General features: G+C 46.0%; 1 protein-coding gene across 3 annotated transcripts in view; it reads left to right on the top strand.

Moving 5' to 3' along the window:
* The window catches only part of Gria1 (glutamate ionotropic receptor AMPA type subunit 1), a 319,050-nt gene that overhangs the window by 216,582 nt on the left and 84,399 nt on the right, over positions 1 to 18,069 (top strand). For all 3 annotated transcript variants that reach the window (XM_032913974.1, XM_032913973.1, XM_032913972.1), the window contains exons 9-11: positions 6,224 to 6,334; positions 7,249 to 7,455; positions 11,932 to 12,302. In XM_032913974.1, coding sequence (XP_032769865.1) covers positions 6,224 to 6,334; positions 7,249 to 7,455; positions 11,932 to 12,302 — 689 coding nt within the window. The remainder of the gene's footprint in view (positions 1 to 6,223; positions 6,335 to 7,248; positions 7,456 to 11,931; positions 12,303 to 18,069) is intronic.

Genomic DNA, 18,069 nt, shown 5'->3' with positions numbered 1-18,069 from the left:
GACAAGGGCACACCAGGAGAATCCTGCTGCTCCTGGAAGGGACAACAGCCTCATGACCTCCTCCCCCAACCATAGTGCTTTCAGACCCTCGGGAGAGCCGGGCTATGGCTCTTGCCTAACAGTGAAATGCAGATGCTGTGGGTGGATTATAAAGGACTGAACAGTCGGTGTCTGCTCTTAAACTATAAGCAGCCATGAACCTGGCTGACCTCACAATCCTCACAGTGAGTACTGTTACCACTTGCCAGTGGGGAAAGGTTGATACCTATACAATGCATAAAAGCTATGCCTTTGCACCATTAAAATATGGAGGCTGTGCCTGGTCTGGTGGCACAGGCCTGTGAACCCAGCATTAGGGAATATAAGGCAGGGTGATCAGAAGAAGTTTAAGATCAACAGGGGCTACATAACGGGAGACTAGGGAAGCTGTTGATGAGAATTATCATCTCCCCAAGAATCATTCCAATTAAAGCCAGAACCCTGTCTACCATTAGCAGTGCATTGAGAGCATAGGGTAGTGTAAGAAGTAGATATGAGAATCAGACATATGTTTACTTATCATCCAGCTGTGTGCCATCCATCTGGAGGTTGCTTAGCCTACCTAAGTCTGCATCTTTAATTAAGTGAGAGGAATTTGGCTGCATAACCTCTAGTTCCTCTCAGCTCTGGTATTTGGATGACCCTTAAAAGACTCCATATGGTAGAGTTTTTTACCAGTCTCTCTTCCCAGTCACGCCATCCATTTCCAGACTAGGCTATGGTTTACTATAGAAGCAGAGTTAAGAACCTTCCTTATTCCTTAATCTGCCTTTGGTGTGACCTCGTCAATGATTACAAGACCTTTGCTGTGACTCTGATCCTTCCCACGACTCAGTCCATAGGAGACTCTGTCTTCTCTAGACCGTGGATTCATCAAGAACGTCCCAGAGCAAGCAGCTCACTGTAGGGATGAGCAGACATTACCACAAGCACTGTTTGGAGACCTACTTAAAAAAATGCAGATTCCTATAGCAAGGAGACGAGCCAGTATCAGAGATGACTTCAAAGCTTTCTCCACAGACTATTGGGGTTCCATATCCAGGGCTTTAAGGATAGGCAGTCCAGTAGTTAAGTATCTACTTTACTCTCTGTTAGCCATGTGACCTTGAACAAATCATGAGGCCTTCCTGATCCTCAGTTACATCATATCTGATGCAAGCCTGTAATCCCAGGGCTTTGAAGGCTGAGCCAAGAGAAGCATTGTCAGTTCAAGGATAGCCTTGCTATGTAATAAAACCCTGACTTAAAAAGAAGGGAGAGAAGGAGGGAGGGAGAGAGGGAGAAAGGAGGGATGGAATGATAGAAGGAAAGAAGAAAGTTACCTGGAAGGACTGAATGAGACTCTACTTACCCTTCCAAAGGACAAGGTTGAGGAAAGCGACCTCTGGCATGCAAGTGCATTCAGCCCACATCCACTTGCTCATGTTTGAAACTCCTCTCTGTCAGCCACAGAAGCTTCACACCAGTTCTGCACCACACTGCATAGGTGCATACAGCACCGATGAAGCAGCCCTCAAACCTGCAAGCAAATGTCTGTGCCTGGTTTTTTTAATCACCCAGCTGTTTTCTAACTTACTTTCTAGTGTCTAAATCCTTTCTTAGAATGTGGTCTTAAACATTCTTTGTCTACAGGGATCTGCCTTTCAGAAAATCAATTCCTCTGAATCTCTGCCTCCAGGACTTTTACTCAATCAAATTCCAAGCAAATTAATACCTAAGCTTTTCAAGAGTGACCTTGTGATGGTTCCTGGGATGTCATAAGGCCCTACCTGCCCTTTGCAACAAAAGCTTTCTCTTCCTGGTTCAGGGCTTCTGGGAAACTCCAGTCCCACCTGTATCCAGCTGACTCAGGGCTAGCAAGCTCCCCAGGCATCCTGGTGTGGTTTAATATCCCACTGAGGTGCTAAGCTTCCATCCATCAAGCTTAGAGTTTCAGAGAACAGATTTGATCCTGGCTCTAGTGATATTCAGTCTTAAGAAGTTCCATGTATGTATGACTTCAGGGTGGGCTTAGGGATCCTCTGAATAAAACATCCTGTCGCGTTGTGATAGGATCACACAGTCTGATAGTGGCCACCCACAGGAGCATTACATGGTCATCAGGGGACCAGCAATAAGACTCAGTCCCCTTCGCCCATTGACTGTGTGGCAGGCTGCTTTGGTGCTTACTGATGGCATCTGACATCCTCCCCACCCCCCTTTCAACTTGACTTCAGTCCCCCTTCCCTGGCCTGGGTTGGTTACTAAGGTCTAACTTCGCACATAACTGGGCAGGAAACACCACAGTCACCGGAATTCCTTCTGGCATCTCCACTATCTTCTCATTCTGGGAGAAGACATGGCTTTCAATCCCCTACGTCTCCTGGAAGGTTTAAGTCTTCGGCATCCAACTTTCACACACAAACTGATGTTATTCTAAGATCTGACTTCAATACAGCTATTCCTCCATCTTCATTGGTCAGCCCAGGGCCCATGTCACCTTCCTTGCCCTGACCAACAGCTTCCTCCCTACCATGGATTCCCATTAAGTGTGTACGATCCTACCTCACTACAATGACCACATTTTCACCCTCAGAGATGTGGAGTCTGTTTCAAATACACAACAAATCATATTGCTTAGAACTCTTCACTGTGGCTTCTTATCTCCAGAAAAATACAGCACACCCCCTGACCTCAGCCTATGGAGCCCTGGACATCAATGCCTGCTCGTTTCTCTCGCTCATTGCTTTGCCTTTGTATAGATATCATCCTATTCCTTAGGTGTTTCTTTCACTATCCATCTACCAAGCATCTCTACAACATATTCTGAAGTAAAGCCACAATAGGGTTATTCTCTTCAGCCTTTTAGAGGTGCTATCTTGGCTAAGTGCTATAGGGACTACACTCTGAAACCTAGCTCTTTATTGCATGGGAAGTTAATCTCTTGTTTAGTGGATGACAAGTCATTCTGTTTGGTTGGTTCTTTATGTAATCTGCCTCGTTGGAAGCAGAGAAACATAAATTACAGCAAGCTATGATAGACTAGTTTCGTAGAAGTTTTAAAAATTGAGGTTAGTTGGTTGAGACCATCGATAAGGTTCAGCTCTTGGGCTTCGTCTAAACATTTGGGGTGAAGAAGGCATCGCTGTGCACTAGAGTCTTTCTGGCTGTCAGCATTTAGCAAAAGATGGAGAAGACAACTGGTAAAGCTGCTGGAAACTCAGGGAAGATCAGTCAGGAAAAGAGGCACGTCCCTCAGTTTCTCCCAATGGGATGCCAAACAGGCTGGGGAAAGATAACCACTATCTGCTAGCTCTACCTAATGAAGGGCAAACAAGATTGCTTGGTGGTCAGATAGCCATCTCTGTCACAATAGGCAACTGTCACAATACGACAACCCTCATTTGGGGAAGTCAGGAGCTGCGGCTTCAAAGGCAATCCTGGGGTACCCATGTACAAATTCAACCCGATGGCTGCAGGCAAGATCAATTGAATCCACAGTTCTGTGATCACCTGCTCTTTAAACTTCATCCACTTAAGAATATCCTCTTTATCATCTGGACTCATTTCTGACGTTCAAAGAATCTTTTAGAGGCAGATGGAAAATAGGAGATCAAAAATAATAAGTGGCCCCAGGAGAAGACTTCTCCCTGTCAGAATTTTTTAAATCCTCTCCAGAACAGTGGGCCCCAATCTTCAGCAAACTCCTTACTCTGATTTACTTTCAACAAGAATCAAAGTCCCCATACCTCCTCAGTAGAGAATCAAAGCCCCATATGATAATCCAGCCCACTGCCCAAAGGAAGGGACATAAGCTCTCATGTACAAAGTCTTTTCAGACACTTTTGCCAGCTTCCTATGCATCCAGTTGTGGAGCCGGATATCCACATGAGTCTGCTGGCTCATAGGAGGTGTGAACATGAACCTATGCATCCAGATGTCTCTCTCAAACCTGGCAAGATCATGTCTTCTTCTCCCACAATACAGCTGGGGTGGGGGAAGGCTCATTTAGAGCTCAGGAGATAACCCAATCAACAGAGTGCCTGTCGTGAAAGCATGAATTTGATCCTTAGCACCCATGGAAAAAAAAGAGACAGTTTCAGCATGTACCTGTAAGCTTTGCAACAAGGGACGTCTTCCAGCTCTTGCACCATGGTTATCCTGTGGCCCTGGGGAGGTTACCTCTCCACCTCACAGTGTCTTCACACTTAACAGGGGAGTAAAACCTGGCAAGGGTCATGGGGTTTCAGCAAGGATGAAAGGAATTAAAACATAGAAAACATTTAGAAAGACTAGGAAAGCATTCACTACCAGTAAACTGATTCCAGCTCACAGTCAGAATAGCTGCTGTGGGAAGGGATGAATGGGCAGTGTCCCAGATCTACAGCAGGCACTGCCCAGCTGCAGCACCTCAGGAAGTAAGCAGATGAGATGGCAGAAAGCTCACTGAGCCAATGCAAGAACATGTGTATAGCTGCCATTGTAAAGATCTCTCTCTCTCTCTATCTCTCTCTGTCTCTCTCTCTCTCTCTCTGTCTCTCTCTCTCTCTCTCTCTCTCTCTCTCTCTCTCTCTCTCTCTCTCTCTCTGTCTCTCTCTCTCTCTCTGTCTCTCTTTCTCTCTCTCTCTCTCTCTCTCTCTCTCTCTCTCTCTGTCTCTCTCTCTCTGTCTCTGTCTCTCTCTGTCTCTCTCTCTTACACACACACACACACACACACACACACACACACACACACAACCAAAGTCCAAGGAAGGGAGCGCACAAACCAACCTCATGGACTGTGACTCAGTTTCTCTGCTGAGCTCTGGATGTGGAGAAGGCTGCTTACTTTCCATCTCCTGTCTGTGAACTAATGGCTGTCCATCCTTTTCTCTTTTTATCTACAGCTAGCAGAATGACAGACAAGGATGCCTAGAGAGAGGGGGGAGAAGATGAGAAGGGAAGACAAGAAAAAGAAAGGGAGAAAGGGAAAAGAATAGAGAATGAAAACTAGAGAGAGGGAGGAAGAGGCAGGAGGGAGGAGAAGAGGAAGAAAAAGGAAGAGAGGGAAGATGAAGCAGGAGAAGGAAGAAAAAGAGGAGTATGGGAGGATGAAGAGGAATTGAAGGAGAGGAAGGAGAGGGGTGCAGGAGATAGAGGTATAGGCAATCTAAATGTGTGTGTGTGTGTGTGTGTGTGTGTTGTACTTATGTGTGCATGTCTACACATATGTGTGTGTGCATGTGTTAGCTAGGTCGTTCTGTTGTCCCAAACCTTCCAAATGTCCCTGTTGTCTTAAGGGCAATCCCCACTGTTAGCCTGATCTTCAAAAATGCTCTGGTACTTAGACCCATGCACCCGTTTCTCTCCTAGGTGAACCCTTGCATATATTGTCAGGCTTTTGCCTCCACAACAGGACTACCATCCTCCTTGATGTAGGAGGCTTGAGCTGAGCCCATCCGTCATCTCCTACAGCCCTTTTCTCAGTCAGCATCCTACTCCAGCCTTGTGCTTCTCTGAAGTCCTTTGCTCACTTACTCACTCACTCAGCATTTTCTGGGCTATGTCTGTTTGGTTTATGCCTTCTCAAATGATGTTCCCAGGGACAACACTCCCTCTTGGACATCTCTCTATCTCTCCACCTTGTTGCATATCACTAAGTGTTTTAGCTGAGAACCTTACACATAATTGGGATTCAATAACTTTCCTAAAAGACTTTGGACAAAGTATTAACAACCTGTCAATATTTATAAATTAATTTTGTTTACCCTTGAACATGACTCAGTATCACAACACTCAGGAAAACCAGCAGTGATTGGTGGATAGTACTATTTGTCAGGAATTAAATCTGGATGGTGAAATGTAGGTACTATAAAAATGAGGGTAGCATTTATTCAATCAAGTGGCTCAAACTGCAGCTTAGAATAAGTTCAGGTAAATAAATGGTTAATCTTCAGGGAAGGCATGGGTTGGCTGTGAAAACAGTTACAGGGAATTAAATCCCACAACTCTCACTTCCACTGTTCTCTTAGATAAAGAGTCAGGCTTTTGTCCATTCAGAAGGGCAGTCTCTGGTCTTAACCACCACTATGAGGGATGGAGAGGAAACCTGGGGTGCATCTTACCTATTGACGCTTACAGCTCTGGTACACCAGCCACGGTGTGCCACCATAGCCAGCTCCAAGATTCCTCCTCAGATTGTGTTTTGTGTTCTTCTCATTAACAGATTGGTTACTGGAATGAAGATGATAAATTTGTCCCCGCAGCCACCGACGCTCAGGCTGGAGGGGACAACTCAAGCGTCCAGAATAGAACCTACATCGTCACTACTATCCTCGTGAGTATACTCCTTCATCAGGTTTACCTGGAGTTCAATCTGGACCCACCCAAGCACAACCCACTTTAGAGTGAAATGCGTGAATGGAAACTATGAAGCTAGTCACAGCCATGTGTGCATGCTTGTCAGCTCAGCACTCAAAAGGCTAAGGAGGAGGGTAGAGCTCCAGGCCAGGCCTCTGCTACATAGTGAGACTATCTCACAAAACAACGACAATAACCACAGCAACAACAACAACAACAACAACAACCACCCCCCAGAGACTGGGGAAAGGCATGCCTTCTAGATAAGCAGTTATAAGTTTTCACTCAGCGTCTCTGAGATTCACCCTGCATCCTTGGATAAGCTACATCTGATTTTCTAAGCCACTTTCTCCATATAATGAAACCCAAAGGTGACCCTAGGTTGTTCCAGTTTCTATATGTGCTTCTTTGCATGGAAGTCACATTTTGTTGAGAGATGTCTTTAAAACTATATATGCATACATTACAGAGAACCTGGGTTCAATTCCTAGGACCAATGCAGTGCCTCACAACTGTCTACACTCCGGTTCCAGGGGATCTAACATTCTCTTCTGACCTCCTCTGGCACAAGGCACACAGGTAGTATACAGACATACATGCAAGCAAAACACCCATACACATAAAATAATTTTTAGAAATTATAAAAAGAACATAATTTTAAAAGTGCTTTACATTTCTATGATACAAATTTTTATTTTAACAGCATTTATTTTCTTTTCCCCCAGAAGTTTATGCCTGACTATGGAAAAGAAATTCAGGGAACTTATTTAGGGTGAAGAGAGACTTCCCAGTGTTTACCAACATTGGAGGCATCCTCCTCTGCCAGGTCAAAGTCCTCCCCACTCATAGGTGCACCCACAGGCCACACCCTCTGTCCTGTTTCCCCACCAGGAAGATCCTTACGTGATGCTTAAAAAGAATGCCAACCAGTTTGAGGGCAATGACCGCTATGAGGGCTACTGTGTGGAGCTGGCTGCAGAGATCGCCAAGCACGTGGGCTATTCCTACCGACTTGAGATTGTCAGCGACGGCAAATATGGAGCCCGGGATCCCGACACAAAGGCTTGGAATGGCATGGTGGGAGAACTGGTCTACGGAGTAAGTGCCTGGGGCAGGAGGAGAGAGTTATTATGAAGGACAGAGGAGGGAACCAGATAGGAAGTCATTTCATAGCCACATGGCTCTGTGCATAAACTGACTCCCAAATTGACTAGTGTTGCTGCTGAACAGGAAACCATCTATGGTCTTAAGACATGGGGGTCCAAGTTCTTGGTCCTAATTCACCCTACCTGGCTCAGTGTCTGTCAGTCCAGTGATCCATTGTCCAGCACAAGTGATAGCACAGACATCTCTTGGGACAAATAACAAAGCTCATATTACTCTACTAAGAGTCATCTGTGTCCCACTGAGACTACTTGCACCTGCATCCAAGCTCACTATCAACTCACTCCTCTTTCCTGTAATTTCTGCCCTGTAGCCTCCAATCATCCAGCTTCCCCCTCACTCTTTGTTCCCTTGAGCCTCCATTGCCACCTTCCATCTTTAACTCCTTTTCCAGAACACTTTTCCAAGGCCTCTTTGTGTTCTGCTCATAACAGTTGAGACTTCTCTTCAAACTGCCCTGGCTTTCCATCCGAGAAGCTAGCCTCTGCTTCTTTGTGGCTCACTCTGCCTCAATTTCTGCTCATTTGTGTGGTAGGGGTAGGCCCAAGCCATCTGAGCACCTGTGCACACACTCAAGGAAATCCTCCTGGGCAACTACTGTGAAAGCATCAACAAACTGAAGCAGTCTTAAGCAGGCACTGAATGGCCAGTGTTGTTTGCAGCCTAGAGAATCATGAGAAGCCAAGGGTCCTAGACCCTGCTTACTTCCTGGGGTAAAGAGACAACAGTGGAGAACTGTTCAAGAATATAAGATTCAAGAGTCTAAATTACATGGTCCACAGAAGAACTCATGGAGATTTCTAGCTCTTCAGACTATGTGAATCATTGAAATAGAGACAGAGAGATGGGCAGCTCGAAGTTTCCTAAGTACAAATGATAGGATGGTAAACACCAATAAATAAGGTGAGGTCAAGAAAATATGGGTTGACTACTTTGGGTGGGATTGGCCAGAGAAAATTTGAGTCACAAATGACAAGGCAAGAGTGTGAGTTGATTCAGTCAGCACCCGGAGATGATGATGGCTTTTAGAACAACAAAAGGGGGGTTGGGGATTTAGCTCAGTGGTAGAGCGCTTGCCTAGGAAGTGCAAGGCCCTGGGTTCGGTCCCCAGCTCCGAAAAAAAAGAACCAAAAAAAAAAAAAAGAACAACAAAAGGAAAGAGAGCAGTAGAGGCCATGGCTCAGTTGGTAGAGTCACTGACAAGCATGCGTGAGGCCCTGAGTTTAATGCACAGCACTACATATCCTGGGCAAAATGGTACCTATTCTGTAATCCCAGCATTTCAGAGATAGATACAGGAAGGCTCTTCCTTGATGAGTTTGAGGCTAGCCTGGGCTAGAGACTTTGTCTTAGAGAAAAACAAGAAAATAGCAAAAGACAGTTTCCATGATGTTCAAGAAAGGAGTCATGGAGCCCCTTCATAGGTCCTGGATATGCCAGCTGTGTCTCTGAACAGCACGCAGTCATGCTGAGCCTCAGGGTGGTTCTCAGTTGGCAGTCAGGAGGAATTAATCATTTTAGAGAATTGGGAATTTTTCAACCTCGTGTCAGGGAAGGAGGAGTCGTGATGGCCATACAGGGTATGCCTGACAATGGAGAAAAGGGCAGCACCAAGAAGGTTTTCTGAAGCAAAGTGGCTCTCCAGGCTAAGTTAGAGAATGCTCCCTGCATCTCCCTTCCATCTTCCCTTGATGCCCCTTATTTTGGAAACTCCATCATTGAAACAGAGACCTGGATGGGTAGTGCTGCACGGTCATGCTGCATCTAGAGGCTGGTTTCCATGGGAACTTCCTTCGAGCTCTTAAGGTCATTGCCATGGCGATTGCTGTGAACTTTTCACCTTCTCCAACATTCATCTTCGCCTTCACCTCCTGTAACACAGTTCTTTGTCAAAAAGCCTCTGTCCTGGGCAGAGCAGGATGTGACCATCCCAAGGGCACAACCGTAGTGCTAGCAGTCAGTGTAGTGTCAGGCTTATCTACTCTCCAGAGACCTGGAGTCACCTCTATGCTTCATGCTCAGCCTAAGGCCTGATGTCCTATTTACTAGACCTGTCCTTTCTACCAGTGAAAACGGATTCCCAGGGAAGCCATGTTGAGCACAATGCTATTTACTTTCATTTGAGTTCATTTTGCCCATTTTATGCCCCTGAGAAAGAAGATACCTCTTCTTTCTGCCAGGGAAATATTAACTGCAAACCGCCTATGAGGTTTAGAAACAAAAAACAAAAACCCTCACTCACAGGGCTCCCAGCTTCCTGCTTTGTGATAGTGGCTGCTAGAACTGTCTCTTCTCTCCCTGGTGCCTCACGCAATGCTAAATACTATACTCACCTCCATTCACATAGTCAGCTCAGCCCTGTAAGGCAGCTAAGATCATTTCTGCACTTTATAGAGGAGGATACAGGGGCACTAAGGGCTTGCTTAGCTGATTTGCTGAAGGACGTGCAGTCATAACCCAAAGTTCTGTCTTTCGTCTATCACTGGGACATCTGCTTCTAAGGGCATCATTCCACTGAAGCCCGGACTATGAAGCTGAGAAAAACTGAGAGAAGAGCCAGAGGTGTTCTCAGGGAGAGAAGCGGGACTAGAACACATGCTGCAGATGAGGCTGTGACTCCTCGGTGTGCCTTTGGGCCTTATTCATGGATTTCTTCTTGTCTGTCCATGTCCAGGGCAGAGAGAGAGTAATGCCTTCAGGCAGACTACTGAGCTTCAGTTCCAAGGGTTCTCTGAGCTGCATGGTTCCTATAAGCTGCTTGACTCCTCCAGGGGTCAGCTCCCTAAAAAGGGTGGAGACGATTTGGTGCAGGCCTGTGGTAAGAGTGTTTGCTCCACAGAGCCTAGCTCTAAGTTTGTCTCACCCAGACAATCCCCTATGTCTCTTGTCCCCTTTTGCTATATCCAGTCTGTCTGGTGTGTCCCAGCACTGCCCAGGGACAGATAAGCATGCCTGGCACTCTTCCTTGCTTGCCAACAGACTAGGTTTGATATTCAAACACTGAATACTTGTGTAGCTTTTAGCAATATTCCTGTAAGGAAAATTAACAACTGGCTTGATTTTCTCACTCTCAGGCCCTTTCTCACACCGTTCCTTCCTCCTAGAATACTGCTCCCCATCAGAGCAATATGCAAAGCCCTCCCCTTTTACAATGTCACATTGACTTGTCACCTTTTCTATGTCATACTCCCCAAGCTCCCAGTGCAATGGACCCCCGCACAGTGTCCTGTCCATGTCCTGTGTATATGTGTGCATATACGTATGTGGTATGATAATCTCTTCTGCTAGCTTAATAACCCTTGATTGTGAAGGGGTCATAGCTTACCTCCAGCTTCCAGCCTAGAGCTTACACATCATTGTCCCATAAATGTTTATCAGGTTCAGTTTGCCATCACCATCTTGTTAGCCAGGATAATCTGGTTGTAGGTAAAAGAAATCCAATGCAAACTGGCTTAAGCAAACAAAACAAGTGCCATGTGTTCTTGGAGATAGAGGAATGTATTGACAGGTTTCCAGGGAGCCCAGCGTAAGCCCTGAATTGCGGAAAAACCCAAATGGCAGCCTCTGGGATCAACCTTTGTGTGGCTCAGCTCTGGCTCCCGTTCTCTGAGCCATATGGGTGTTGGGCATTCCTGAGTAACTCTCTCAGGACCGGATCTGGAGTAGGGTGTGCTAAGTAAGCACCTGTAGGTCCTGTCTTCTTCCCAGTGTAATTAGGCTGGAAAGGCTGCATTCAGCCTGAAGGTCTGGGAGCAGGGCTAGAGAGGGTCTCAGAACACAAGAAAGAAGCCTGACCACTGGGTAAGCATAAGCAACAACCTCCTTCTTGCAGAAGTAGGAAGGCATCTCTGTCAAGCAGAACTGTCAAACAATGGACTGAGCTCCTCTGATGAATAGCAAGCTGCTGTCCATTTCTCAGAAATACTTCACAGTGTCAGAACAATTAGTCTTACAGGGTTCTACATCGTTTCCACATCCTTGAGTTTCAAAAGAAAGAAAGAAAGAATTTCTTCACAGTGAAGTTAGAAACAGAAGTTGGGAAGAGGCCTCAGTTCACAAAGCACATGTTAACCAAGCATGAGGACCTGAGTTCGGATCCCCACCCACATAAAAGGCCTGGTTCTATAGTGCATGCCTGTAATCTAAGCACTGGGGAGGGGAGGCAAGGACATAGAATGGTAGGGGATCGATTGGCCAGCTAATCTAGCCAATCTGTGAGCTCCAGGTTTAAGACAGAGAAAGACAGAAATAGAAGCAGACAGACAGAGGAGACAGAGGAGGCAGAAACACACAGAGAGAGTAACAGAGACAGAGAGACAGAGGAGGCAGAGACACACACAGAGGGGAGGATCAGAAACAAGAAAAAGAGCTGCTGAGTCAACTGAACTTTATTTGATTTTATCCTTTCAGAGAGCAGACGTGGCTGTGGCTCCCTTGACCATAACCTTGGTCCGGGAGGAAGTCATCGACTTCTCCAAGCCATTCATGAGTTTGGGAATCTCCATTATGATTAAGAAGCCACAGAAGTCCAAGCCAGGTGTCTTCTCCTTTCTTGACCCTTTGGCCTATGAGATCTGGATGTGTATAGTGTTTGCCTACATTGGAGTGAGCGTCGTCCTCTTCCTGGTCAGCCGTTTCAGCCCCTACGAATGGCACAGCGAAGAGTTTGAAGAGGGACGAGACCAGACAACCAGTGACCAGTCAAATGAGTTTGGCATATTCAACAGCCTGTGGTTCTCCCTGGGGGCCTTCATGCAGCAAGGATGTGACATTTCCCCCAGGTCAGTCAACTCTTCTCAACTCCTTTACTTGATGCTATAAGATTCTTGGGATGAAAAAAAATATTAGAAATTCAAGAGTTAGGAATTAGGGCTTGGGAAATGGCCCAGTTGGTAAAGTACTTGTTGTACAAAAAAGGATCTGAGTTTGATCCCCAGAACCCATGTAAAAAACCTGGTCATGATGGTGTCTGCTTGCAATCCCAGGACTCAGGACACAGAGATGGAGGATCTCTGGGCTTATTGGCTGGCCAGCCTAGATCAATGAGTCCTCTGTCCCCATGCGAGACCCTGACTCAGAAATCGAGATTGGTGGTTTCTGAAGAGTGGCACTGAGGTTGACCTCTACAAGCTATATACATGGTACATACACACACACACATACACACACACACACACACACACACACACACACACACACACACACGCACCATGAGAATTCTTCCCAGATTTCATTGTGTCTGTGTTTCTGTTAAAGTTTTGATCAACTGTTCTTTGCATGTTGTGGGTATTTCTGGATGTTTCTATGGTTGGACCAGCCATCTGCTGCCTGGGTAATATGCTGTCAAGATGATCAGGCATCACTGTGAATGATGTTCTGTAGATATAAAATACAGAGGAAGAATGGCAGATAGTATAATACAACCAATATTTATTGAACATCTACCATGGGCATAGCAGGGAGATAATCTCTAACTGAATGCTCACAGCAACAAAACAGGACTCCCATGATCCTCTTTTCACAAAGCTGCCATGGCCATCCTTCCCTGATGCCAGAACTGTTCCTACATGAGCACTGGATCTGTCACATGGACCCTCTGCGAGGCCTTGACCAACTCACTTTACCCAGGCAAGCCCTGGCTTCCTCTTGTCAATGGGGAAAGGCTCTTCTTATGCTGGTTCTGGCTTTTGAAAAGGGGGAAAGTTTAATTCCTGTACAACTATAAACTTGTTTCTTGTTGTTCATATATAGAGAAGCCCAGTGGTCCCACTGGATTTGTTCATACAATTTATTTTAGGAAAAGTACTTTTGAAGCCAAGAGGAAGTACAGAAAGGGAAGGGGAGAAAACAGCAATTTGAAAACTATCAACTGTGGGCGATACTCAGGTCCACTGACATCTTACTTTAATGTATAGCATTCCTTTGGCCACAATCTAGAATGTTTATGTCACAACCCTCTCAAGCTGACCTGGTAAGGAAGGCAGTCTGGCTCTGTGTTCTCTTCCCTTGGCCAATGTCTACAAACTCTCTCTTCCCAATGCTCACTCCCTTGTAGATGACCACATCTCAAAGTCAGGCAAAGAAACATGGCTTAGACTTGGCCTCCATGTGTCTATTGATGTTTAAGTGCATAAATCCATCCCTTATGGAAGTATTTAGACCCATAATTTCCCATCTACAATTTGCATTTGATGTGAATGTGAACTGATGTTCCTAATGGTGGGGGAGTAATCCCTTCCTAACCAGCCTCCCCCGGGTCTTACTTTATCTGTCTTATAATTTGGAAAGCCTCACGGTTGACCGTTTTAATCTTGTTTTTCTTTAAATAAGAAGACAGTTGGAGGGGGCGGGGTGACGTGGGAGAGAAGGTGCGAGACTGGGTACTCAGCCAATACTGCCAAACACAAGGAGAAGAGAGAGGGAACCAAGCCGGGGAAGGGCTCACGTAGAGATAAATCCAGCCACTGGGTAAACAGTGGGAAGAGAGAGCTTTGAATGTGTTGGTGTAAGTACAAACATGGCAGCATGCACACAGTGTGAGCTTGCCCTGCAGGTACTTCCTCTAAGAGCAAACACCTACCTCTTACCAGCAGCCCTGTGGTCTGCCTTCCAGTGTTGTCACATCTTTCCAGGGTCTCACATGCCTATGTCACAAACTGAATCCTCTGTCAGACACAGCTTTGTTTGGCAGTGGTTGTCGGAAATGGGACGTCAGTCACCTATACATTTGCCAGCCCCCCACACCCCCAACCCCATGATCTGTTTCACTCCCGTGATTTTTGCAGCCCCTGAGTGTCTATGATCTACAGACCACAATATTTACTTTTGTGGCTTCTGAGGGTCCCGCTGGAGTGCCTTGGAACCAACACCACAGTGAGGCTGAGCCTGGAAGCCATCCTCTTGAGCATAATAAGACAACCCCACTCAGTATCTCTGCTTCTTGTGGGTGACATGGAAACCACTCAATAGCTTCTCCATTGAGTGTCACTGTGAGGTTTACAGTGCTAGGTCTACAGCCTGTAACATGGGACCCAGATGCCATATAAGAAAACTATAAAGTGAGCATGATGTTCATGGATTTTAGACACTGGATTTTGGGTACAATGATGGTTTGTATATGCTTGGCCCAGAGAGTGGCACTGTTAGAGTGGCCTTGTTGGAGTAGGTGTGTTACTGTGGCTTTAAGACCCTCATCCTAGCTGCCTGGAAGTCAGTATTCTGTTAGCAGCTTTCAGATGAAGACGTAGAACTCTCAGCTCCTCCTGCACCATGCCTGCCTAGATGCTGCCATGCCCCCACCTTGATGATAATGGACTGAACCTCTGAACCTGTAAGGCAGCCCCAATTAAATGTTGTCCTTCATAAGACTTGCCTTGGTCATGGTGTCTGTTCACAGCAGTAAAACCTAAGGCCAGTACTGTGTGCTGCTGCTGCTCATGCTACTTTGCAAATTCAGTGCCCTCTTGGAGAAGTCCAGAAAAAAAAAATACAGGAATACAGGCAGTAGTTTACCCCAGAGACATAGCATCTAGATTCTGAGACTCTTTCCCCACAGGAGCTGGGAGGGAAGATGTGTGAGTGGATGATAGCATCTGATCCCCACAGAAATGTGCTGCCGCCATAAGGTGTTGTGTCTGACTCAATGGGCTTTCCCTTCTCAAGGCTGCTTCAGCCGGTCACAGAGTTTAGCAACCTCACTGTGGGTCAAAGTATACACTGTAATACTTCTCAGAAATATAAATGCGCACATTTCATCTTACCTTGGCCCAGACACAAAGGCAAGGATGCTAAGGCAGTGACTTGGTCAGAGACCAAGCAGACAGTGGTGGGAGATGGGAAGTTGTTGTTTCCCTGTGCCCTGATGTGCCTCTGGCAAACACGGAGCTGGGTGGAACTCGAAGGTTCATAGTCATTCCTGGTGTCAGACATCCTGACAGATGAGCTATGATCCATCCACTGTTCCTCCTCCACTCCCAGTCCTTCCCTTTTCCCCATTCCATCCACTCCTCCAGTTCTCTTCTGAAAAGGGCGGGCCTCCCATGGATATCAACCAAACATGGCCTATAAACCAAACAGGCACCGCCTCTCATAGTAACACTGGACAAAGCAACCCAGCAGGAGGAAAAGGGTCCCAAAAGCAATCAAAAGAATCAGAGACAACCCCAACTCCCACTGGTACAAGTTGCACAGAAATGCCAAGCTACATGACCATAGCATACATGCAGAGGTTCTAGGTCAGACCCACATAGGCTCCCGGATTGTCGGTTCAGTCTCTGTGAGTTCCCGTGAGAGTAGGCTACTTAGTTCTGTGGGTTTTCTTGTGGTGTCCTTAACCCTTCTAACTCCTACAGTCCTTCATTCCCTCTTCCATAGGATGTCCCAAGCTCCATCTAGTGTTTGGCTACCATCCACTGCTCTTATTGAAAGAATGTGCCCTAACCTCTCACTAACTCAGGAGGTGGAGAGCTGGAACCTATCACATACCATGTATCCGTGTTATATACAGATAGTTCTTTTATGCTGGGAAGGAGCTTGGTTAGTAGAACACCTGCCTATGGGCCTGGAGCCCTGGGTTCTACCCCCAGTATCATTTAAACCTAGTGCCTGGTGCCTGCCTATAATCCCAGCACTTTGGTGGTAGAGATAGGATTCAAAGTTTGAAGACATCTTTACCACATTTTGAATTCAAAGGCAGCCTGGGCTACATAAAAACTTATCTCCAAAACTAAAGATGTGAGATCCTGACACACACACACACACACACACACACACACACACACACACACACACACACTCCCTCAAAAATTTTATCTTTATAATAACTTAAAAGTAATTGAATTCTAGTAACCAAAACCAAACTAATTATGGCCCAATAGAGGTCTCCATCAATCACAGGAATACCCATCACAGTAATGAGGGCAGACATGTGCTTCACTTTCTCCACTCAAGGAACCAGGGAACCAACCCGAACTGGCCCTTCTGCCTTTCTCGTGGCCTGTGTATCTTGTTCACACGCTGGCAACTCTCGGACACTGCATCCACAAAGAGGCAGGGACAGGGACCGGGTTGCCAGCTACACAGGCATCCTCAGAACAGGAAGAGAAAAGATTAGCAAGATTGTACCCACCCACAGTAGCCCTGTAGGTTCTTACAAAATCAAGAGAGGCTAAGGACAAGAGCTGAGGCTTCCTATTTGCTTGAGTGGAAGCAGGTGGCATGGGCGCTGGGAAGCCATCTTGTGATACCTACAGTAGTAGCCCCACAGATGCGTAGTAACATCTAGAAGGAGCACTTTCAGTCCCGCCCACAGATAGAGCTGAAATGCTTTCCAGACTCCTCCCCTTCTCCTTTGAAATGCTCACATAAGCTGCGGATTTAGTGGTTTTGAACTCACAAACTAAAAAGCCCCTGAGCTGTGATCGCAGACTGCTGTTTCTATTCAGTTGTTTGCTGGTGACATTAGGAGCTATGAGTGGACTTGGTAAGTCTATTTCTTATGCCCAGAGATCTGTTTTAATAGGTATTTTAGATTTCTCTTTCCACATAGAACGTTCTGAAGAATAATATATTGAAGAAAAATGAATCATCGGAGACAAGGTTTATTTTTGGCTCCCCCACTCTCCTTTGTATATCTCTCACCCATATTTGCAGGCGGCAGCATTCATTTATCCAAAGACTGAAGATATTCTGCCTGCCGTTAGGAGCCCTGGCGTCAAGGAACCGGTAACCCAGCAGTGTAAGGCAGACATTAAACAAGGATGGTGGATGTATAAACCCTCATGTCTCCTAAACCAAATGAGCCTCAGCATGGTGACACACATCTATATTCCCAGTAGTCTGGAGACTGAGCAGGAGGATTGCCACCAGTTCAAAGCCAGCCTAGGCTATAACATGAGTTTCCAGATCAGCTAGGGCTATAGAATTAGACCTTGTCTCAAAAAAAATATGAAAAAGGTGCTGGGGAGGACCTAAGTTCAGATTCTCAGCAGCAACACCACAAAAGCCAGGCCAAGCAGTGCAAGCCTATGACCCTGAAAAATGGGGACAGAGATCCTTGGAGGTTTTTGGCCAGCCGGTCTAGCTGAAACAGTGGACTCCAGGCTCAATCAAAGACCCTGTCTCAAAAAGTAAGGTGAAAAAGTCATTAAAGAGAACACCAGTTATTAACCTCTGTGCACATACATCTGCAAGCAGATGTGCATCAACATCTGCACACAGATACATACATCTACTCATATACATCTACACACACACAAGGCATACATCCCATAGACATACACACATGCATTTACACAAAAGTATTCACCACACAAACACACATGCATGTACACACATGAATGAACACACAGATATGTACACACAGGCATACACTTCATGCATATACACACATGCATGCACACACTCCCATACACCACACACAAAGGCGTGCACATGCATGCACGTACACATACACACGGTTACAAACTGCACACAACAACAATAATAAGCTGGTTAAAATAGGTTCTAAAGAATGTGGAATTACAGTGTCTGGAGATGATTTCTGAGGAC

The sequence above is a fragment of the Rattus rattus genome, chromosome 9 (assembly GCF_011064425.1).
Source record: "Rattus rattus isolate New Zealand chromosome 9, Rrattus_CSIRO_v1, whole genome shotgun sequence".
NCBI classification, from domain to species: Eukaryota; Metazoa; Chordata; class Mammalia; order Rodentia; family Muridae; genus Rattus; species Rattus rattus.
The sequence above is the reverse complement of the archived record's forward strand: the minus strand, read 5'-3'. Positions and strand labels throughout refer to the sequence as shown.